At 39.5% G+C, this 19,247-nt stretch overlaps 1 protein-coding gene across 2 annotated transcripts in view; it reads right to left on the reverse strand.

The window, feature by feature from the left end:
• Nucleotides 1-19,247, reverse strand: part of UVRAG (UV radiation resistance associated) — a 97,768-nt gene that overhangs the window by 58,193 nt on the left and 20,328 nt on the right. For both annotated transcript variants that reach the window (XM_074918746.1, XM_074918749.1), the window contains exons 3-6: nt 18,374-18,408; nt 15,891-16,052; nt 13,705-13,779; nt 8,612-8,697 (exon numbers count right to left, since the gene is read on the reverse strand). In XM_074918746.1, the coding sequence (XP_074774847.1) occupies nt 8,612-8,697; nt 13,705-13,779; nt 15,891-16,052; nt 18,374-18,408 (358 nt within the window). The remainder of the gene's footprint in view (nt 1-8,611; nt 8,698-13,704; nt 13,780-15,890; nt 16,053-18,373; nt 18,409-19,247) is intronic.

Genomic DNA, 19,247 nt, shown 5'->3' on the forward strand with positions numbered 1-19,247 from the left:
ATACCCCAACCTATTATTAAAGAAAAAAAATAATCCAAGACTTTCCTATTAAATAGAAAAAATGGAATGCACACTACTTTATATGAGTCCAGAAATCAGATTATGGAGAGTGCCAGCCAGCTATAACATATTTTTTACACAGCCCCTTAAACCATCATTTGCTACATCTGCTTTCCCACAAGAAAAATTTTTTTAATTTATAATCATATACTCCCTTTCCCAATTTCCTCAGAAATCTATACCTACAATTTGTCAAAAACAGATGTAGGGCGAGAGAAGACAGTAGGGAGTAAAAACAGAATAAAATGCAAGTCTGAGTTGTTCATTTATGGCATTAAAGCTCTACAAGAGCCAGTGCTGTAAGAAACTCCAACAAAAGAGTGTTGTCGAAGCACAGATACTTTCCATCATTCTTTCAAACAGTTTTAATTTCAGTCTTACATGTGTAAGACTCAAATTAAGCTTTGGAATAATCAAGTCCACGTGGACACTGCAACAGTGGATGCTTTGAGCTATTTGCAAATGGAGAAGGAGAAAAATACGTCTATCAGACTGGCAGCAGGGGAGGTCCTGGCCTCCAGTGTGAGGAACATTTAAAGGAGCTAGCTAGTATACAGATCACCTTTAATACACACAGGGCATGAGCAGAAGAGAAGAGTCTTAACACAAAGCACAATTCTTCCAGGAATGAAGTCACAAAACCTGAGATGCCTCTAGTCCTCTTAATTCAATCCACAGATTTAAGTCCAGTGCTGAGATGGATTTATGGCTTCACTGTTTTACTCAAAAAACAAATGTATTTATGGCAAATAAAGTTTCTTTTTGTTCTTTGTACTGGTGCTTATCAGTCTGTGATGACAGAAACCTTGCTGCCAGGGCAACAGAATCACATTCTAAACACTGTATATAGCAGAAAGGGAAATGGCACGCAAATCAAATTTCCAAAGGACATAAACACGTAAAGACAACTCCTACCAGAAGGACAGCGACACTAATAGAATCCAACAGCCTTTGGCTGACATGTAACTTGCCAATAAAACTTAATATAAATTTCAATTGTCACTCTGAGACAGTGAGCAAGCCTAAGACTGGAGTTCCCTGCACAACTATAAAGGAAGATGCATGAACTCAGGTTGAATGGGTTAAGAGCTCAACCCAAAAAGGGAAACAGCTGCTCTCAAGCTGATTGTGCTCTCTCAATCCTAGTCCACACAACTGATAAGGTGTTTGTGACAACTGAGCACAGGCCTTACCCACTGGAGGGAGAAGGAGGAGAAACACCAATCGATATTCAGGTGACTCACTTTTTCAAGCTGCATACTGCTGCACTTTCTCCTGGAAGCCATCCCCAAACTCAAATCAAAGTTTACTTCCAAGAGAAGCGGAATACTGCAGCTGAAGTAGAGAAGTGAGATCTCCCACCAGACAACAAGATGGTCATAACACTCACAGGAGCCTTCTGCAGCTTCTCAGTCACAGGTGCATTCCCTACCCTGCCCTCTTTTCCATCAAAGACATGAGAGCATTTTCCCCAACGCAAGACCTTTAAGCCATTTGATTTCTTCTCAGTCAAAACGCAGCACTGACTTTCCCTGATGTGCTTAGGGATTTCTGAGCATTTTGGAGACACGACTGCGTTCACTGAAATCTTTGCCCAAGCTGAAAGATAAAGCAGTTAGCAGCACCAGTCTTACAGCCATAGATCCAGGACAAAGTTATAACAAAAATAAAGTGTCCCGATGCCACTGTTCACAAAATCCTCCCTCTTAAACACTTTCAGGTATCTGTTAAAAAATTATTGAGTTAAGTGACATGCTCTGTTTTTCCTCAGCTCTAATAAAGTCAGAAACAGGAGAAGGACTGGGTTATGACTTCTAATCTAATTGAACACTGCTTCATTGATGTGGTCTTTTACATGCCATCACAAATAAAGCAGAATAAGGCTATTTTTGAAGTTCTGCACAGCTCTGTGTAATCTCTCTCTTCAACAGTGCTCTGAAACCGAATTTGGTCAAGAGTTAGCAACATGCCTATCACGCTCGCTAAAAATCTGCCACTGTAGGGGCGTTTTATTCCATATGGCATATTAGGAAAGCTGAAGATAAGAGCAGCAGCAGCGGAAGACTGCTAACCCTGCAGTTAACATACAAAAAAACCCCACCTCTCTCTCATGCTTCATGGACTGTTTCAACTCGCTATGACCCATGCCGCTCTCTTCTACAGATTTTGGCAAAAAAGACAGGCCTGTAAATTGACTCTTCTGATGACTGATTAGCCTCAATTTCCATATAGTTTAGCACCACACAAGTAAAATGCCTGGGAACAGATTTGTCCGAATGTCTGATTCCACAGATCAAAACCCCTAAGGAACCTCTCTCTCAGACCAAAAAAAAAAAAAAAAAAAAGCAGATCCCAGTTTCCATCTCCGTCGCTACTTCCCAGGAAGACACCACCCCACAAACTCCAACCCACATGGTTTTTTAGGCCAAGAGAGATGACACTTATTATACTATTCATCCATTTCAGTACTGCTTATTAGGGTATACAGAGGCACTCAAGAGATCCGATTACAGTTCGTATTTATTTATGCTGGCCTTAGGCCACCTGGGTTTTCAAGTCCAAAGCCAAGGGGATGCCTGCCTTGTCTTGGCTGCCTATACAGTACAAAGAGCCAAGTCTTCCAGGTGGAAATCTTTCCTAGTTAGAAACATCAAGCCTGGCCATCACAGGAAAACAATCACACTTATCACTAGTAAAGGAAAGTTTTAGCAGAGGAACTTAAGGATTTAAGAGCGAAGTCAGGCTAAGAGGAATCCTACTACCCATTTCATGTGTATTTCCACATCTGCTGGGAGAGGGTGATGGCAGCAGCAGTAGCAACATTAAAGTCTGAAAGTCTGCAATGTGAGCCAGCAATCTGATTGCTAAGATACTCACTGGAAAAGCTAGAATAAGACACTGCCACATATATGCCATCTCAGGATATGGCGCTGCTCCTACTGCATGAACATCCATAGCTGAAACATTTAGAAAGGTTTTGGTTGCAGCTACGAGTTGGGACCCTTCTCTGAGGAAAGAACAGCAAAGGAAAAAGCCAAAAACAAAAGATTTAACTGTCAATGCATATTAATTTTTAAAAAATTAAAATCTTTCCTACCTCTCCTTATCTCTGTGCATCTACCAGCATTCTAAAAGGAACTGGGTAGCAAGGAGCAACTCTCCATTTCCATGCAGTCAGAACTGCAGAGGCCAGATGCTGACTCCTGCCTACTGTACAGTTCCACGGGGTTCACTTCTTTCGTGGAGGTGGGGATGGAAACAGAGGAACCTCAGGGAAGTTCAGAAGACAGCTTTGTGTGGGTCACCCCTGGGTTTGTTATCAGATGCTGTAAAACCCTCCAAAGTCAGAGAGCAGCTGAAAGCATGTTTTCGTGCTGTTTTCCCTCCTTTCCACCCCACCAAACACTTGGAAGCCTTAAGTTTGGAATTGCTGCTTATAGAAGCTATACAATAGCAAAGTCTGACTGAGGCATTGGCTGTCAAGGCAGGACACTGACATGGTTCAAGACTGACTTGTCTTGTGCTTCTCCTTTAGCTGTAAGCAGGTCAATATACTCGTGAGATACACCTCAGCACAAAGCAGTTTAAGCCCATGATGACCTCGCTCGCTCCATCACTGCCCACTCAGTGAGCTTATGAAAAAACAGCTTCAAGTTTAGCATCATTTCCACGTGTTAAAAAAAGCTGCCCAAAAGGTAGTTACTACATTTGGCATGTGCAATTCCACTGATCCTGCAGTCTCAGAGAAATTTCTCTGAGCTACTAATGAGTTTTTCAACACTACAACTGTTTATGTTGACTGCATACTTTTGTCATTATTTCTAGTTTCAGAGAGCAGCGTAAGTTCTGTTCGTCTAATAAAACTGCTAATAACGATGGAAGCAACGTACCTATTAAAAAGCTCATTTCCCAAGATAAACAGAGCTAAACAAAAGCTGATTTTATATTGTGTCCCCATGTTTTTGGTCATTTAAAATAGTTGATTTTGCCAACATCTCAGTTTCAGACTGCAGACGAACACTACCTACATTTATATTCTTAAATAATATCTCTTCAGCAATAAGACATGCACTCTTCTTTAAATGAACAGCTGTATTATGAATGGCAGATCCTGAAACAAAGCCTGTCACTTGACACACACCCCTGGCCTAAAACAGATTATGAACTCTGAAGACAACTAGCATATATAAGGCACTAGGACTTAAGACAACTTCTAGTAACTTATATCTTTACTGGTAATGTATCAACATGCCAAATGGTCAACAGTGCACTGCAGGTTTCTCTGAACTAACTAGTAGTAACTAGTTGAGAAGCTGCGTCCTGGTCCTCCTCAGAGCAGTGTCCTGTCACTGGCAATCTTGGATCATTTAAAGTCCCTGAACCTGGGCCATCATTGCTGTGACGTGAAATACAGGGAAATTGTTCGCTCAGTGTTAGAATTTGGTTCAAAAAGTCATGTTTACTTGTCCAGGGCACCGCAGCCAGATTTATTTGCTTATCACCAGAACTGCGAGAACTTGTTGCTTTTAATGAAAGCACAACCTGTGTGGTCTCTGGAGTTGCTCTAGTTTTTGAGATTTAATCCACTAGATCAGATGCACATGTGGCAGTAGCAAAGCTCTTTAACACCTAGAAGTGTTATTTAAATCAACTTCAGACAGATTAGATATTAGCAATATTACAGCAGTTGCCTGGAGCTGGTCTTTTATTCATCTCCAGCACTCAAACTGTACCAATATCAGATTATGACGTTGTTAAAAAAACACAACAAAAAATGTTTTCAATTTGCACTAACTAGTTGGCTAAATAGCACAAATGTGCCATCCCATCCGCTCAAGGAATGGTTATACCCTAGAGGAAGTAGTTTTGACTGGAGATATTAAAATGTAGGAAGCAAAACTTCAAAGGGGCAGTTCCACTATTTCTTAGAGCACTTTTTATCTCCAGACAGAATTTGGGAGAATTTCAGGCACTCGCATACTTAAGAGACACAAAAGCTATTGGCAGGCCAATTGCTCTAAGTGTCACAACACAATGAAAAGCAGTTGTAGAATACAATATATTATTTTTTGTATTTAATAACTGAAGTAAAGCTTTAACATACAGGATTTTAAGCCCTTTCTTTAGTGACTGCCAGCACATCCCATCTTCCCAACACCACTTAATACCAAAAGGTCTATTGTTCAAAGTTTAAAGAAAGAAAGGATAGAAAACTAAGAATACTAAATATAAACCTATTCCCATTAGTGCTGCAAACGTGCCGAGAGCTTGATTATGGAGACATGTCCAGAACATGACCTCAGATGAATTTGGCCCATCCTGAGTGTTATGTGAAAGGTGAAACGTGTTACTGTACAACCTATTCCTACCAGCTACATAATATTTAGAAAGCCTTTAAGTGACCTCTTTTCAGGAAATCTGACAATATGGCCAAGGGACAAAAACCTCAGAATTTTAGCTTTCCAGTTGGGGTGGTTAATTTTTGTTAGTTAGCCTTTTTAAAACAAATGGCTGGAAGAACGTTCGTCATTTCCATATGGCATGAACAACTTATTAGCAGCACTCTATTTGCCTGAGGATCTTGTCCCTGCCCCAAAACAAGAAGGTTCACGAGCTGCAGAGGTGCTGAGAACTTCCTTGTGTAAAGCAAAGCTGTTTAGGTACTTAAACTTTTCCTCCTGTTTAATTAACTTGTAAATCCATGTAATTAAGCATCTGAGCACACAGGCACTATTTTAATCCAACACTCCAAAAGTTTTCTACTGTTCACACACTTTGGAATTCCTAATTAATTTTTTTAAATCAACATAATTCGAGCCAAGAACGTGCTTTTCATTAAGGCCTATTCACAAGCTTCGTAAGTTTTAGCTATTCCCTTCTTCTCAGCAGTGAAAAAAAAGTAATTTCTTTCCCAGAAAAGCAGCTTTGATAGTTAGGTGGAGATTGACCACAGAGGTTCTCAGGCCGCAATTTTTCCAAGACTTAAGGGTTGAGCTAGAACCTGCTCTCTCAATCGATTTTCACACTGTAGAGCTGATGACAGTGGCTATGGCACACCTGGGAGCACGGCACCATCAGAATAACTGGGATGCAGATACCACCATCACCAGCACTTGCTTCCTTTTTCGAGAAGTTTAAACGAAACCAGTACAAGCAGTTCTTCATATTCACATGTCTCATGAAAACATTAGGAAACCACATGTGCAGCTTGTCAGTTTTTACTACAGACAAGTATCACATCATGAGAAAGTCCTCAAAATGGCAGGATTTATGCACCAGATGCAAACCTTTACGGTGTAGACACCTCCCTATTCTCTTTATAGCCAATGGACAGAAGCAGGCAGACAGCAATTCATTTTCTCCCAAAGTACATGTCCTGTCAAATGAATCACAACTCAAATTATGCCCACCTCTCTCTCTTCTGGTTGTAAGTGGAACATGCTCTCACAAAAACTATCTTTGGAAAGAGTTCACAGTCTAGTTACTCAAGCCTGGACTCCTGGAGGTGGCAAACCAGACTGCTTGGTAGGAGAAAAAAGGACACCTGACAAAAAGAGACTAGAGATGATTCTGAAAGAAATAAACACTGCTACCAGTCTTTTAAGCTAGATAATGAAGGTAAGCAGCAGTAGAGAAAGTGCACCTGTAAAAAAGCAGAGTTAATGTGAGAAGGAATAAAAAAGGATTCTGGACTACACAGAGGACTTTGTCTCCATTTCCAAAGAACTTTTCTACCTAGGAAGGAAACAGGCAAAAATACCACCTAGGTATGGTCACAAATTATAACTCCTAACTATTGCTGGAACTAGACAATGCAATACATATTCCTTGACAAGGTATGTAGAATCCACTGAAGTATAATCAGCAGTGGACCTGGTGTTGAGGCCTGAGAAAAACCTGTTCCTTTTAGGACAAAGCAAAAAGAAAAGGAGGATGTCTTAGCTCAGAGGCAGAGCTAAACAGGAGCTACACCCAACGGCATGCCTATAAACTGTAAGAGACAGTGCCTGGACTCTCACCTTCCCAAGACTGAGCAAAGCACATGGCTCCAGTAATCAGGTTTCAAACCAGCATTGGTGAGTATCCAGCAAGGGGAGCTTTATCAAAGCCAACACCATCATTTCTTGTCAGCTCTATGATAGACAGGCAGATGTTTTCAGAAGAACCACCACAGCTCAGAATAGACAGGGTTAGACAGGGCTCTAGTTGGTCAAGTTCATGACCAGCTGGTGTAACAGTGAGTGCCTTCTCTGCAGCATGCTTCATACTACAAAGAAGTGCAAAAGAAATACAGGGAGGAAAAAAAAAAAAAAAAAGAAGCATGAATAAAGCAATCAGGACGACCATCACATGTTTTCTTCTTTCTATTTAACAGACTTAATGTGAGGTAGAGTAGGAGTTCTCCTCTGATGGACTGTGCCAGAACATAACCAGAACTTCGTAACGTACCCCCTGGTTGTTTTCCACTAAAAGTACAGAACACAGACATTTAGAAAGCAGCCTTTAGTTTCAATATGCTTTACAGAATCAAGAAGCAGCACATTTAAATTTTAAGACAGCTTATAAAATAAAGACTTCTGAATAAGCAACCCAGGGTTCACTTTTCCTGCTTGCTTCACCACAGAACCCAAACTAATTCTTCCCGCAGGCAACAGTGACACCTACTGTAAAGCCACCGAATGGATTCAACTTCGACAACTGATAAAAAAAAAGTGCATTTTCCCAAAGACTTTTAAAAGAATAACTTCTCGTTTTCGAGATTTTTCCCTTGTAGCACATCTATTGCAATTCTTGCAGAGCTGAAGTTATCAACTTGGCTTGTAAAATGCCTTTTAAATACAAATTCCTCAAAAACAACCTACTGAGTGTTTAAAACCTCTGTTGTATTTCCCCCCAGCAAACATTCTTGAACTCTTATAATTGAAGCAGATCTCAAAAAGACCTTTTTGTTTACCTTCATACTAGCATTTTGTGTTTTTCACCAGCAGAGACACCCAAGTAACCACCCAAAAGTGCAGTTACCATCCCTTTCTTATGCCATACATGCGCTGGAGTAACTGGGTGCTGAGTACCCAGATGCCTCTGCTATGGATTACAAAGGAGAATTATGCAAAACAAATTCAGCGTTCAATGTTTAAAAACAAACAAACAAAAAAAATCCCACACACTTAGGTGTATAGGTGGTTTGTTCCAACTACAACATCGTTCTACCAAGTTAAGTTTTGGCAAGTTGTTTTTTTTTCCCCATTGTTCTAATTTATTTACATTTTACTTGAGAAGGGCACAGCAGGGGCTTTCCACAGAAGCTCCCCAACACAGCCAGCTCTAGTTCAGAGCACTCAAGCATCCACATGCAGAGCCCTAGAGACCACCAAGGCACTATACACATACACCAAGGCCCATCTCCTTGCTACCAGCAGGGAATTGCCACTACCTAGATATCTCCTTTGTATATTCCAGTCCAGAAGGTTTTTTTTATATTTGGAAAGGCTCCTTCCACACACATTGAAAAAGTTGCAAGAGCTACACAGAATATTCTCAAAAACCTTACCTAAGCAAAGAGAAGACATCATAAGAGTTACGAACACAGTTCTGATCCACCTGGAGAAGACTATTCTTCAGGGTACCTGAGTGATCCTTAAGGCAAAGAAAGAATGTTAATTTAAGAATCAAAAATTTTCCACCTTGACTAAAAGCACGCATTTTTGGTAGAAAAAAACGATCTGGCATTTAATGTATTTTAAATCTGTCGCAGAGTTTTGTGTCTGGCAGGTAGAAGCAAACTGAGGTGACAGTAAGAACAAGTTCAAGTCTGGTCTACAACAAGTACTTACCTATAAAGATGTTAACGTCCTAATACTTTCTCTGTACTCTAGACATGGAGTGTGTTTTCTTGAACTTTATTATTGCACAACATTTTATGCACAGAAATACCGAAGGATACAATTTACAGTACTGCCATTCTTCAGCTTCAGATCTATTTAGGAATGTGCCAGCTAGTACACGTGATCAGTTCATTTTCCAGCGGTGATACCGAGGTAGCAAGTACCACAGTCCCTGCCTACATCTTGTTCCCTGACTCAACAGGCTGTTTCCATACAGATGTTGAAATGCAGTTACATGTCAACATCTACAGACACAGCTGCCATGCAGCAGACATTCCTTTCCACCAAAAATAAGGTTCCACCTAAAGAATTGCGAGATCCATAATTTATGAATCATATTGCAACAGAGACACCATATCAGCAGCTGTCTTGGCTCCTCATTTCCATGCTCAAGATGTGGATACTACATGCTGAATTCCATATATATATCCCCTGAAAAAATACCAAAATAACAACATCTTAATGCCTGAATGAACTAGGATGGTGGAAAATGGGAAATGCACAGCTACCAGCATCACCATTGTACAGCATGAAGTTGATATCATTTCAAAAAACACTGTCTTCAGAAAGCAAAGTGAAAAATTTTTCAAAGAACAAGGGGAGTGGCCAAGAATTTCAGGAGGGAAAGAAATTTGGAACAGCAAAATAATATTTTAGCCTTTTCTTTTTTCCCTGTACTACGAAAGGAAATTCCCAGAGAGTCAGACACCAAATGGTCTATACAAACTGTCCTATTCTGAGGAAATTTGCAGACTGTGCAATGGAAGAGTTTCAGACTTATTAAAGAAGTTTGCCCTTTGAAAGGGGAGTTGGTCTACTTCTGTCACATTTCTTACATACAGACACATATATTTGTCAACACACAAAAAGGCTTTGCTTGTGCAAAGTGGCCAGGATCTAGCTGCTTAAAGAGAAGAAAAAAAACCAAACAAAACAAAAAAACCCCACCATATGCAGGGAAAGATTCTACCTGCATTGATGGAGACCACACAGTGAAGAGAGATGCAGCTTTCCAAAGATAAGGGTCTTTCCTGCTTGACGATGAAAAGGTAGCTACAACTCAGTATCCCTGAAGAATATGAATTATTCTTCTGTTCCCCCATACCCCTGGCCACAGCCAAATGTTTTGAGTTGTGGAGAGCTGGTTTTATTTCTTAAGGAGACAACAGAATGTTAGCCATTACCTACAAGCTACACTTGCTTCCCTAAATGCACTTTCTGAAAAGACATCACTGCAAGAGCAAGGATGAGTCTTATCAGTTAGTAGCAGCAAGCATAAAATGCTTGAAAGAAAATTAGAAAGCCAGGAAGGCACTGAGGAAACCAGAGAAGAAGAAATCTGGTTTTTGAAAAGCCTGTATAGCACCCAGTAATGATTTTTGTTAAACCTGGGTAAAAAGTGGTTTTACACACAAGCATGCAGTCTCGGACAAAACCAGGCAGATTCAGAAAACTGCTGAAGGATTGGGAATATTTTAAGTCCTGGTTGACAGCTTTAAAAAAAAAAAAAAAAAAATCTTTGAAGCTCACATCTACCTTATTGAAACATTGGTCCAGTTCAAACAAATCCAAACAGAGTCAATTCACTGTGTGATTACTAGAGAGAATGAAACTAAGAGAGGAACAAGTGCTTCAGTGGTCCTATGCCAGAAAGGAAACAGGAAAATAAACTGGACATGGTTGTGATGAAAGAAACAGAATCCTGCTGAAGCCTTCTAGCAAAATTGCTGCACAATTTACTACAAAATAATAATAAAAAGAGCTTGAACAAAAACAGAAGTGGGAGGTACAATTATGGGGAAGTCAAATGTGGTTATGAACGAAGTAACTACACCGGCAACACACGTTTGTATCTACATTGAGAAAAAAAAGCTGCAAATGATGGAAGAGGAGTTACATGACCACTAACAGACAGCTACAGTAAAGCAGTAAATACCCTTGAGGGCTCAGAAGGAACACACAAAGGCTTTTGATACCTTATTTTCCAACTTTTTTCTTGCTGTGCTGTGTCTCCAAGAAAACTGCAACTGGAATAAGAAAATGTTCATTTTTCTTTTCATCTGCATATCAGCAACAGCTTTGTTGCTGCTGGACAGAAGAGATGGAAGAAAGGAAAAATTCCTAATACCTACATAATGTCAAGGATAAAGAATTTAAAAGCTTTTTGACATCAGTAGGGAAAAAAGGTGAAAAGTCAGTGATGATATTAACAACAATAAAGAGGCCCTGGATATGTTTTTTTTATTCTATTAAGACAATAATCGCTATACTAAATTGTCTGGTTTACCTAGAATTTCTCCACCAGTATTGTTGCTAGAGTTTTCTGCTTTGCTCCTTTATATGACAGGAACTTCCTACAAAGGAAGCATTTTGAGCACAAACCTGCATTTTTGAAGGTTACCTTATATGCAAGTGGACTTGAAGGTTCTAAAACAGCAGCTAAAGTGCATCACATAGTGAAGCTGTAAGCTTCCAGTGCTCCAATTTTAAATGAAATAATTTAGCAATGAGAATATTCCTATCTGAGCATGTTGCTCTGGGTGGTTTTGTTTACCAGGGAGATAAAAATTGTAGATTTATTGATTAAAGGTGTATCAATAAAAGCAACAGCTGTAGCAGTCCCTAATGTTCCTGCCCTACTTCAGTTTATTCTGCTGCAAGATCTTTTAGGCTTTTATCACAGGTAAGTTCACAGGAGAGAAAAATAGGAATGTGCATTTAGTTCCAGATGGATCAAGCTATACTGTAGATGTATTTCTGAGCATGTTTTGAAATTCTAAAATGATGGATTATCTCCAGAATGGCTTAGTCAGCTTCCAACAATTTTCTTATTTTGGCTCATAAGTGGTCTTAATTAATGACAAATACATTTAATACACTAACAAAATGCACTTTATTGTAGGACTCCATAAATCTACTTTGGCAATTAATTCATAGTCCAAAGAATTATTAAAGTAACAACGAGTTTTTGAGCAATGGGAAAAAAAGTACCATACCTTAACTTTATTTTTGTACATTTCAGTATGGACAGAGGACACTTCCAACAAAGACTGAAGTGTCTTTGTGCACAAGGTTTTCATTAGACTTCCAAAATTATATTTATAAGCATCTATTTTCCCAAGTTTCATACATGCCAGTGCAAAGAAACTAAAATTGCCATTTCATTCATGTATTATCTCAAAAATTGAGGCTTATGACTAAGATGCTTTAAAGTATTACAGAGACAACCACAACCACCAGGAAGACAGAAGCACCATCAGAAACCTGACAACAAAAGTCACTTCCTACAGGTTTCAGATGTTGCTTCATAAATAATATTTAGTATAACCAAAGTGAGGATGTATAATATTTAGAATATCCAGCATTGGAATGAAAAGCATAAGCAGAAATACCCCTTAAGTGCACACAGCTTCTGAAGTTGTTTGCTTGTGTCAACTAGTTTGGTCTGAAGAGCAGACAGATCACTTAAAAATAGGAAGTTTAGTACTATAGAAGAGATTTAGGTCAAGAAATTGAAAGAAAGCAATCAGAAGCTCCAGAGCAGGGTGATAAAATAAATTCCTAGCTCTTGCAGCCAGCAAGAACTGAATAAATTTTAGGGAAGTACAAAGAAGGAGATTATTTGTGCTACGACTGTATTTGCAACGTCGCTACAGAGCGTGTACAAGAACCAAAACCAACATCTACTTTTAAACCTGATGAGCTAGGGAGCAAGTCCTGACAACAAATAATCAGGAAAGTGGATAGTGTTACCATCATTGAATTCAGGCCCAGGTTATTAATACCAAAACCATGAAAAACTAGAATTTCATCCTGTTTCAGGAAAACTGAGTTAGCAGCGCCAGGAAGCAGAATCTGAGCTGCGTATCAAACCATCTGTAATTTGAAGGATAACCATCAGAATACCAAACAGTTCAGAGGCTTGCATACAGAGTTCTTGTCCATTGCTCCACTCTCCCCACAGAGAAAGCTACTGCCTTCGTTCAAATCCCCACAAGACTGGACTTGCTGGTTGTGGCTAATACAGAAACTGTAGCTGTGTGTCAAGAGTCATTTTCTCTCCAGCCAAGGACTCCTTACACAACCTATCTATACCACAGTACTGCCAGCAGCAATTTGGGATTTAAAAAAAAAAAAAAAAAATCCTGTCAACTGTGCTATTTACAAGAGGTAAGTTTAAACTTTTCCATCATGGATGTAGTAATCAGCAGTGACATCTAATTAATGTGGCTGTAGTCACCATATTGGCTGAACAAGCACAAATACTACAGTGGAGACTTTGGGGAAAAAAAAAAACAAAAACCACACAACTATGGGGCAAAACAGTTGCAACACAGAGCAAATAAATAGCTTCCCATTTAGAAGCTACAAACTCTGGTTTTAAGAGCAAGAACCAAAACATAACATGCTTTTGTATCTGGCATGAAATTGAGTCTTAACAGCCACACCATTTTCAAAATGTTCTTTCTATGTTTGAATGAAATGTCTGCCTCAAAGAATTAAGTCAAGGCTTATTTTCAGTAACCAGACTTTTTCTGGACTTAAAATGCCGTGCTTTAAGTCTTCCCAGAACAGCTCAGATATCCAGGCAACAGAGGCGAGATAACAGTTCTTATCCATCATGTCAAAAAAAGTATTTCTTCTCAAAACTAAACATTTTAACGTTCTGAGCATCCAAGTGTGAGAATTTAAGTTTAGAAGTTGAATCTCAGCTTGTCACCAGTAATAACAAGCCAGAACAAATACGATACACCCTTACCTTCTGTTCAAATGAAGCTCCATAATAGCCATCATTGAGACCAAAAATAATCTCATTTGGGTTTCTTGCATGTATCTGTAAGAAGAGAATTCAAATTATTTTACAGTCAGTTTACTATGACTTTACACTGCAAACGAGCATCAACTGCTCTGTTTGATAACCAAATGCAGGTTTTCAGCACCTCTAATTATAGACACACATGAAACCTAAGAGAAAAATGAATTTAACCATAGAAAATGCATTTGTTTCACAGCTTTAATAACAGTCGCTGAGTACGTACAGCCTTCCAGTACCTAAAGGGGCCTACAAGAAAGCTGGGGAGAGACTTTTTACAAAGGGTGTGCAGTGATATGACAAGGGGTAACAGCTTTAAAGTGAAAGAGGGGAGATTTAGATGAGATCTAAGGCAGAAATTGTTCCCTGTGAGGGGGGTGAGGCCCTGGCACAGGCTGCCCAGAGAAGCTGTGGCTGCCCCCTCCCTGGAAGGGTTCAAGGCCAGGTTGGACGGGGCTTTGGGCAACCTGGGCTGGTGGAAGGTGGCCCTGCCCATGGAATGAGCAGTGGAACTGGATGGTCTTTAAGGTCCCTTCCAATCCAAACCAGCCTGTGATTTTATGTCCAGCCATTCTACCTTGAAATCAGAACCGCTGACCAGAGCATCTTTCCTGTTGCTGTATTTACAGCTGAGAAAATTAACTAAGTGACCAGGAAATTATCCAGAGATAAGAGTAATTAGCTTTCACATGGTATTACTTAAAATGATACTCAAAATTAGGCTTTTGTGGTTATGGTAGACTTAAAATTAGCGTTCAGTACTATAGCTAATACCCTGCTATTAATCATTATTTCAAATAAAACCATGCACTAGAGCATATTATTTAGGGAGTCATTTCTTCTGTCCAGTAAAAACAAATGGAAAGAAAGCTATAATATGAAGGGTACTGGGTTTGGCTGTGATGGAGTTCTTCACAGCAGCCCGTATGGTGCCGTGTTTAAGATCTGTGGGGAACACAGCAATGTTTTAGCTATTGCTGCACAACACTTGCACAGCATCAAGGCCTCCTCTGTTTCTAACTCTGCCTCTGCACTAAGTAGGCTGGGGGTGTACAAAAGCTTAGGAGGGGACACAGCTGGGACAGCTGACCCGAACTGACCGGAGGGATATTCCGCATCATAGAACATCATGCTTAGCAGTAAAAAAACAGGTCAGACTTCACAAGGCAACTGCTGCTCAGGGACCAGTTGGCATCAGTCTGCTGGTGGGAGGTGGTGAGTAACTACTTTCGCACCACTTGTGTGCTGCTCTCCCTCCGCCCTCCCTTTTTTTTTTTCCCCTTTTTTTTCCTTTCAGTTATTAAACTGTATTTATCTCAACTCACGAGTTTTTCCTTGCTTTTGCTCCTCTGACTCTCTCCCAGCCCACCAGTGCCGGGTACCCTGGCCAGGATCAATGCACATGTGAAGCTAGAGCATTCATTCCCTATAAAGCTTCCTTTTCCAGGCTTCAAAACATCACTTTTTTTTTTTTTTTAATAAATATTTAGCTTTAAAGTGAGAAATAAACTGTGATCTAGTCTAAATAGATCCTATCAATTATTCAGTCAAAAAGCGCCCATTGAAATTAGGACAATCCAGTGACTTCAAAAGACACTTTCTTGGTGGTTTTATTCTTCATACGATATGGGTTTCTTTTCGAGTCACTTGTACTATAAGCTCCACAGTACAGAAAACACCTCATTTGTGACCTCTTTCAGAAGGCTACTAGTAGGAGACAAGTATCAGAATTAAAACAGATCTCACAGAGTAAGCTCCTTGGACTGAAGATCTTTGACAGGATGTCACTACCATGAGAATGGATTAAAACTAAGACACACAGACATTATGCTCTACGTTCATTTAACCATCTGTACAATCATACTGCCATTTCCTTGAATCAAGACATTGCAATTTAAAGCACCTAGTGCTAGCAGTATCGTTTAAAAGACTCAGTGAACAATGGTAGCTTAAAATATTCAGCTAGTCAAGATTTAAAGCTCTGAAGTAAGCTAACGTGAACCTCTGCAATCAAATTTTAAAACACACCCTTCAAATGCATTAATTTCTTTTCTTAGCATTCTGTACATTCAATCATCCAGATGTTTTGGTTCCGTAAGTAAAAAGGCGAGGAAAAACCGTTTTCACGTTACCTGCTGGCCCAAGTACTTTAACCCATCTAGATTGACCTTCCATTCAATCAAAAGCTGAAAGTGCTCCTTCTTGCCACCCCAGATCCTCACGACAAAACAAGAGACAGAGGTATCAAGACGATCAGGCATTATCCCGAAGTCCAGACTTCTCCATGTCGGATTCTGTAGGTATTCAAGAGGGATAAAAACTTAAACAAGCTGAAAGTAGTCCTAAAATTGACAATTCAGAAAGTACCGAAGTCCACCTCAAAGATTAAAAAAAACCCCTTAAGAATAACGAACACCCATCATTTCAAGGTTTTCACAGAGTTGAAGTCAACAGGCTCTGCTGCTTCCTTATTCTGTTTTCTAGACAGAATTCCAGGGTTAAAAGCTACATGCTAAGAAGTACTTCAGAAACTCGGAGTGGACTCTGCTTCCTCCCATTACAAGATGTTGAAGAATTTACTAATTCAGTTTAGCTAAATCAGGAACCTTAAAAGTGGAAGTAACATTCCTTTCCAAGTTATAATTCAGCTTCTGAAAACTAGGGTATAGTTTACGTTGCAAAAGTTAAATTTTAAATGCTGATCTATTCCCCAGTAATTAAGTTTGCATCATTTATTGACAGGTTTGTCCACATTCTTCTCCTCCTTGACTGATGCTGATGGCAATCCTCAAATGTTGTTACAAAGAGCTCCTCTTCACTCCAAGTGATCAGACTTGCAGCTCAAGCTTTGCAAAAGCAGCATACGTTAAGCTAAACTGAAGCCTACGTTAAGCTAAACTGCAAACATCTATTCCACTTGAACTCAGATTTGCAAACGCGAGGCATTCCAAGAACTTGCACTCACCTCTGACAACTTTTAATTTAAAGATTTATGGAAACTGTTGTAATTGGTCCAAGGTGAAACCAAACCAAGTCAATCTAAGAGCCAGATATCAACTTTAGGACTTCCACAGGCCATAAATCACAGGGTGTCCAAATGCAGAAATGGGGAAGTGCTTTGTATGTGTACCTCCCTCCTCTGCTGCACACAGAGAGGGTAGCTCCTCTAAAACAAAAGGTAGGAACCAACCACCCCACGAAAGAACAGGCCTCTTCTCTGATCACTTAAGCTGCCAGGAACAGGACAAACGTCTCTGAACTGGTATGAGGCAATTCAGAATAAGATGCCTCTGAAATAAAGGGAGGGGCAAAGTTACCCTGTAAGTATTACAGGAGGAATGCATTAATCAAGTTTTCCTAAGGAGAAGGGATATTTGGTAGCTGTTCAGACACAGAACTACCAGGCCATTAAAATACCCGTAGATGATGTATGGAATTTGCTCAGGACTTCTTTTATTCAGATTTTTATCATTCCATCTGGTATTTCCTTTGGTTAGATTCCCTTCTTGTTATTCCTTTTCCTGATTTAGAATAGGCAGAACTCAAATTCCTAAAGTCGCAAGAACTTGTCTCTTGGACGAGTTAACAGCCTTGAGGATGTAGACAGCTTTCCCTCCATCCAGGAGGTTTTCAAAAGCATTTACAGTCCAGTGCTATAAATGGCGCAGTTCTATCTCATTAATGCAGACGTTAAAAAGTCTGTTTAGCAGGTTTTCAGACTTCCTTATCCAACATTTGCAACACCCTACTCCCACAAAGAGATCTACCCCTGCTCAGTTTTGGTCCCTTCACTGACATGAATTGGAAAATTTAGAAACTTTGCAATGTTTTCAAACTTCAGTTTCTTAAAGCTGTTAAATCTTCAAATATACACATTTATATATGCAGGTACATGTTCCTTACTGTTCACCTATACAACAAAAAAATGTTAAAAGAAACCAGTGGTATATCCTGCAACACTGACTCTCCCTTTATTTGGGGTGTTACAAGCAGGGCCTCTGCTTCTACACCAAGGTTGCTAAACTGAGCTTCTAATACATCTGCACACTCAGAAAAATAATATATGAGTGCTCTTGAATAAGCAATTTGCAGACATTTAAGTAAAAGCAGCTATTTCTGCTGCTAACGCCAGCAAGAACAGCAAGGAAAACAAACAAAAAAAAAAAGATGAACTGTAAACAAACCAGAGTTATGATGCACACAATCCTCAGATACTGGAAGAAGTTAAACCAGTAAAAATCCAGCTAACGTGATTTTGCCTATTTAGTGTTTTCAATATTTAAAATGGATATATATTGTAAAGCTTAACTTGAGCACTGAACAGTTCTCACATGAAAATGCCCTACCCTTGAGAATATTTGGTCTTATCTGCAGAAGGCCCGACAGACTGTAGCTCCACAGCTGTTAAAATGAACTTGCATTTCTACTATTCAATAACTCACTATTCCAATCTTTGTGAAAAGAACCTGAAAAGGAGGAGAAGCACGTGATGCTCCTAGCAGAACTGAAGAGTAGAAATACGTTTAACAGTTATGGTATTCAGCAGAGAAATCAATACGCTGCAGTAACAATACAAATTTTAAAAAGAAAGTGTTACCATATTAAAATAACTTACCAGAGAATTCTTGATCACCTCACTCTTATAGAATTCTAAAGAAAAATGAGTAAAAAAACCACCTTTAGATTAGCTTAAACACTGATACAAATCTTCATAGTTGAAATAGAAAGAGCTAAAATAAGTAACACTCATGGAAGACAAATGCTAGTGGGTCTACTTTATCAGTAACAGATTCAGGAGAAAGACTTTAAAATGCCATCATGCTTTTGACTATAAGTATTCATGCACACTTAATTATTAGAAGTCATTATTTAAATTTAGCATTTCATCTTTACACCCAAGATAATCCTCAAGATTTACTGTGGTTTTGGTTTCTGGGGACAGAAGGCGCCCCGGTACTTTACAATATGTGGATGACATCTGCAAGGTGACTGGTTTATCATATGACATCTTCCTGGAGCAGTGCAGCAGGGATAAACTAACTGCACTGCTTTCCTGAAGAGCAAGGGTGACCTGTTCCAGATGCTTAGAAAGTGAACAAGCCAAATTACCTTGCAGAGGTGCCAAGAACCCCGTATTTAAATGAAAATAAGCAACTGCTGACACACGGACCTTGGCTTTCCCAGCTGAAGTAAGAGCTTAAAGTCTTTAGGTAGACAGCTCTGGAGGCTGGAATACAGATTTTGTGCAACATCCCTCAGTGCGCTGGGGTGTGAGGATAAAGCTTTGATGGAGCACAGAACAGTTCCACACACCAAACACTGCAGAAACAGTGATCAGTTCAACCAACCACCATAAGAAAGTGCAGGTAGCAAGCTCAAGTTACATATTCTTATTCTTTTAAACCAGCACCTTAAAATAAAAAAAAAAAAAAAAAAAAAACACAAAACCCCAAGGTTCCACTACACTAGCTGAAAATAAAAATTTGGAG

The sequence above is a fragment of the Athene noctua genome, chromosome 1 (genome assembly GCF_965140245.1).
Source record: "Athene noctua chromosome 1, bAthNoc1.hap1.1, whole genome shotgun sequence".
In the NCBI taxonomy this organism is placed as follows: domain Eukaryota; kingdom Metazoa; phylum Chordata; class Aves; order Strigiformes; family Strigidae; genus Athene; species Athene noctua.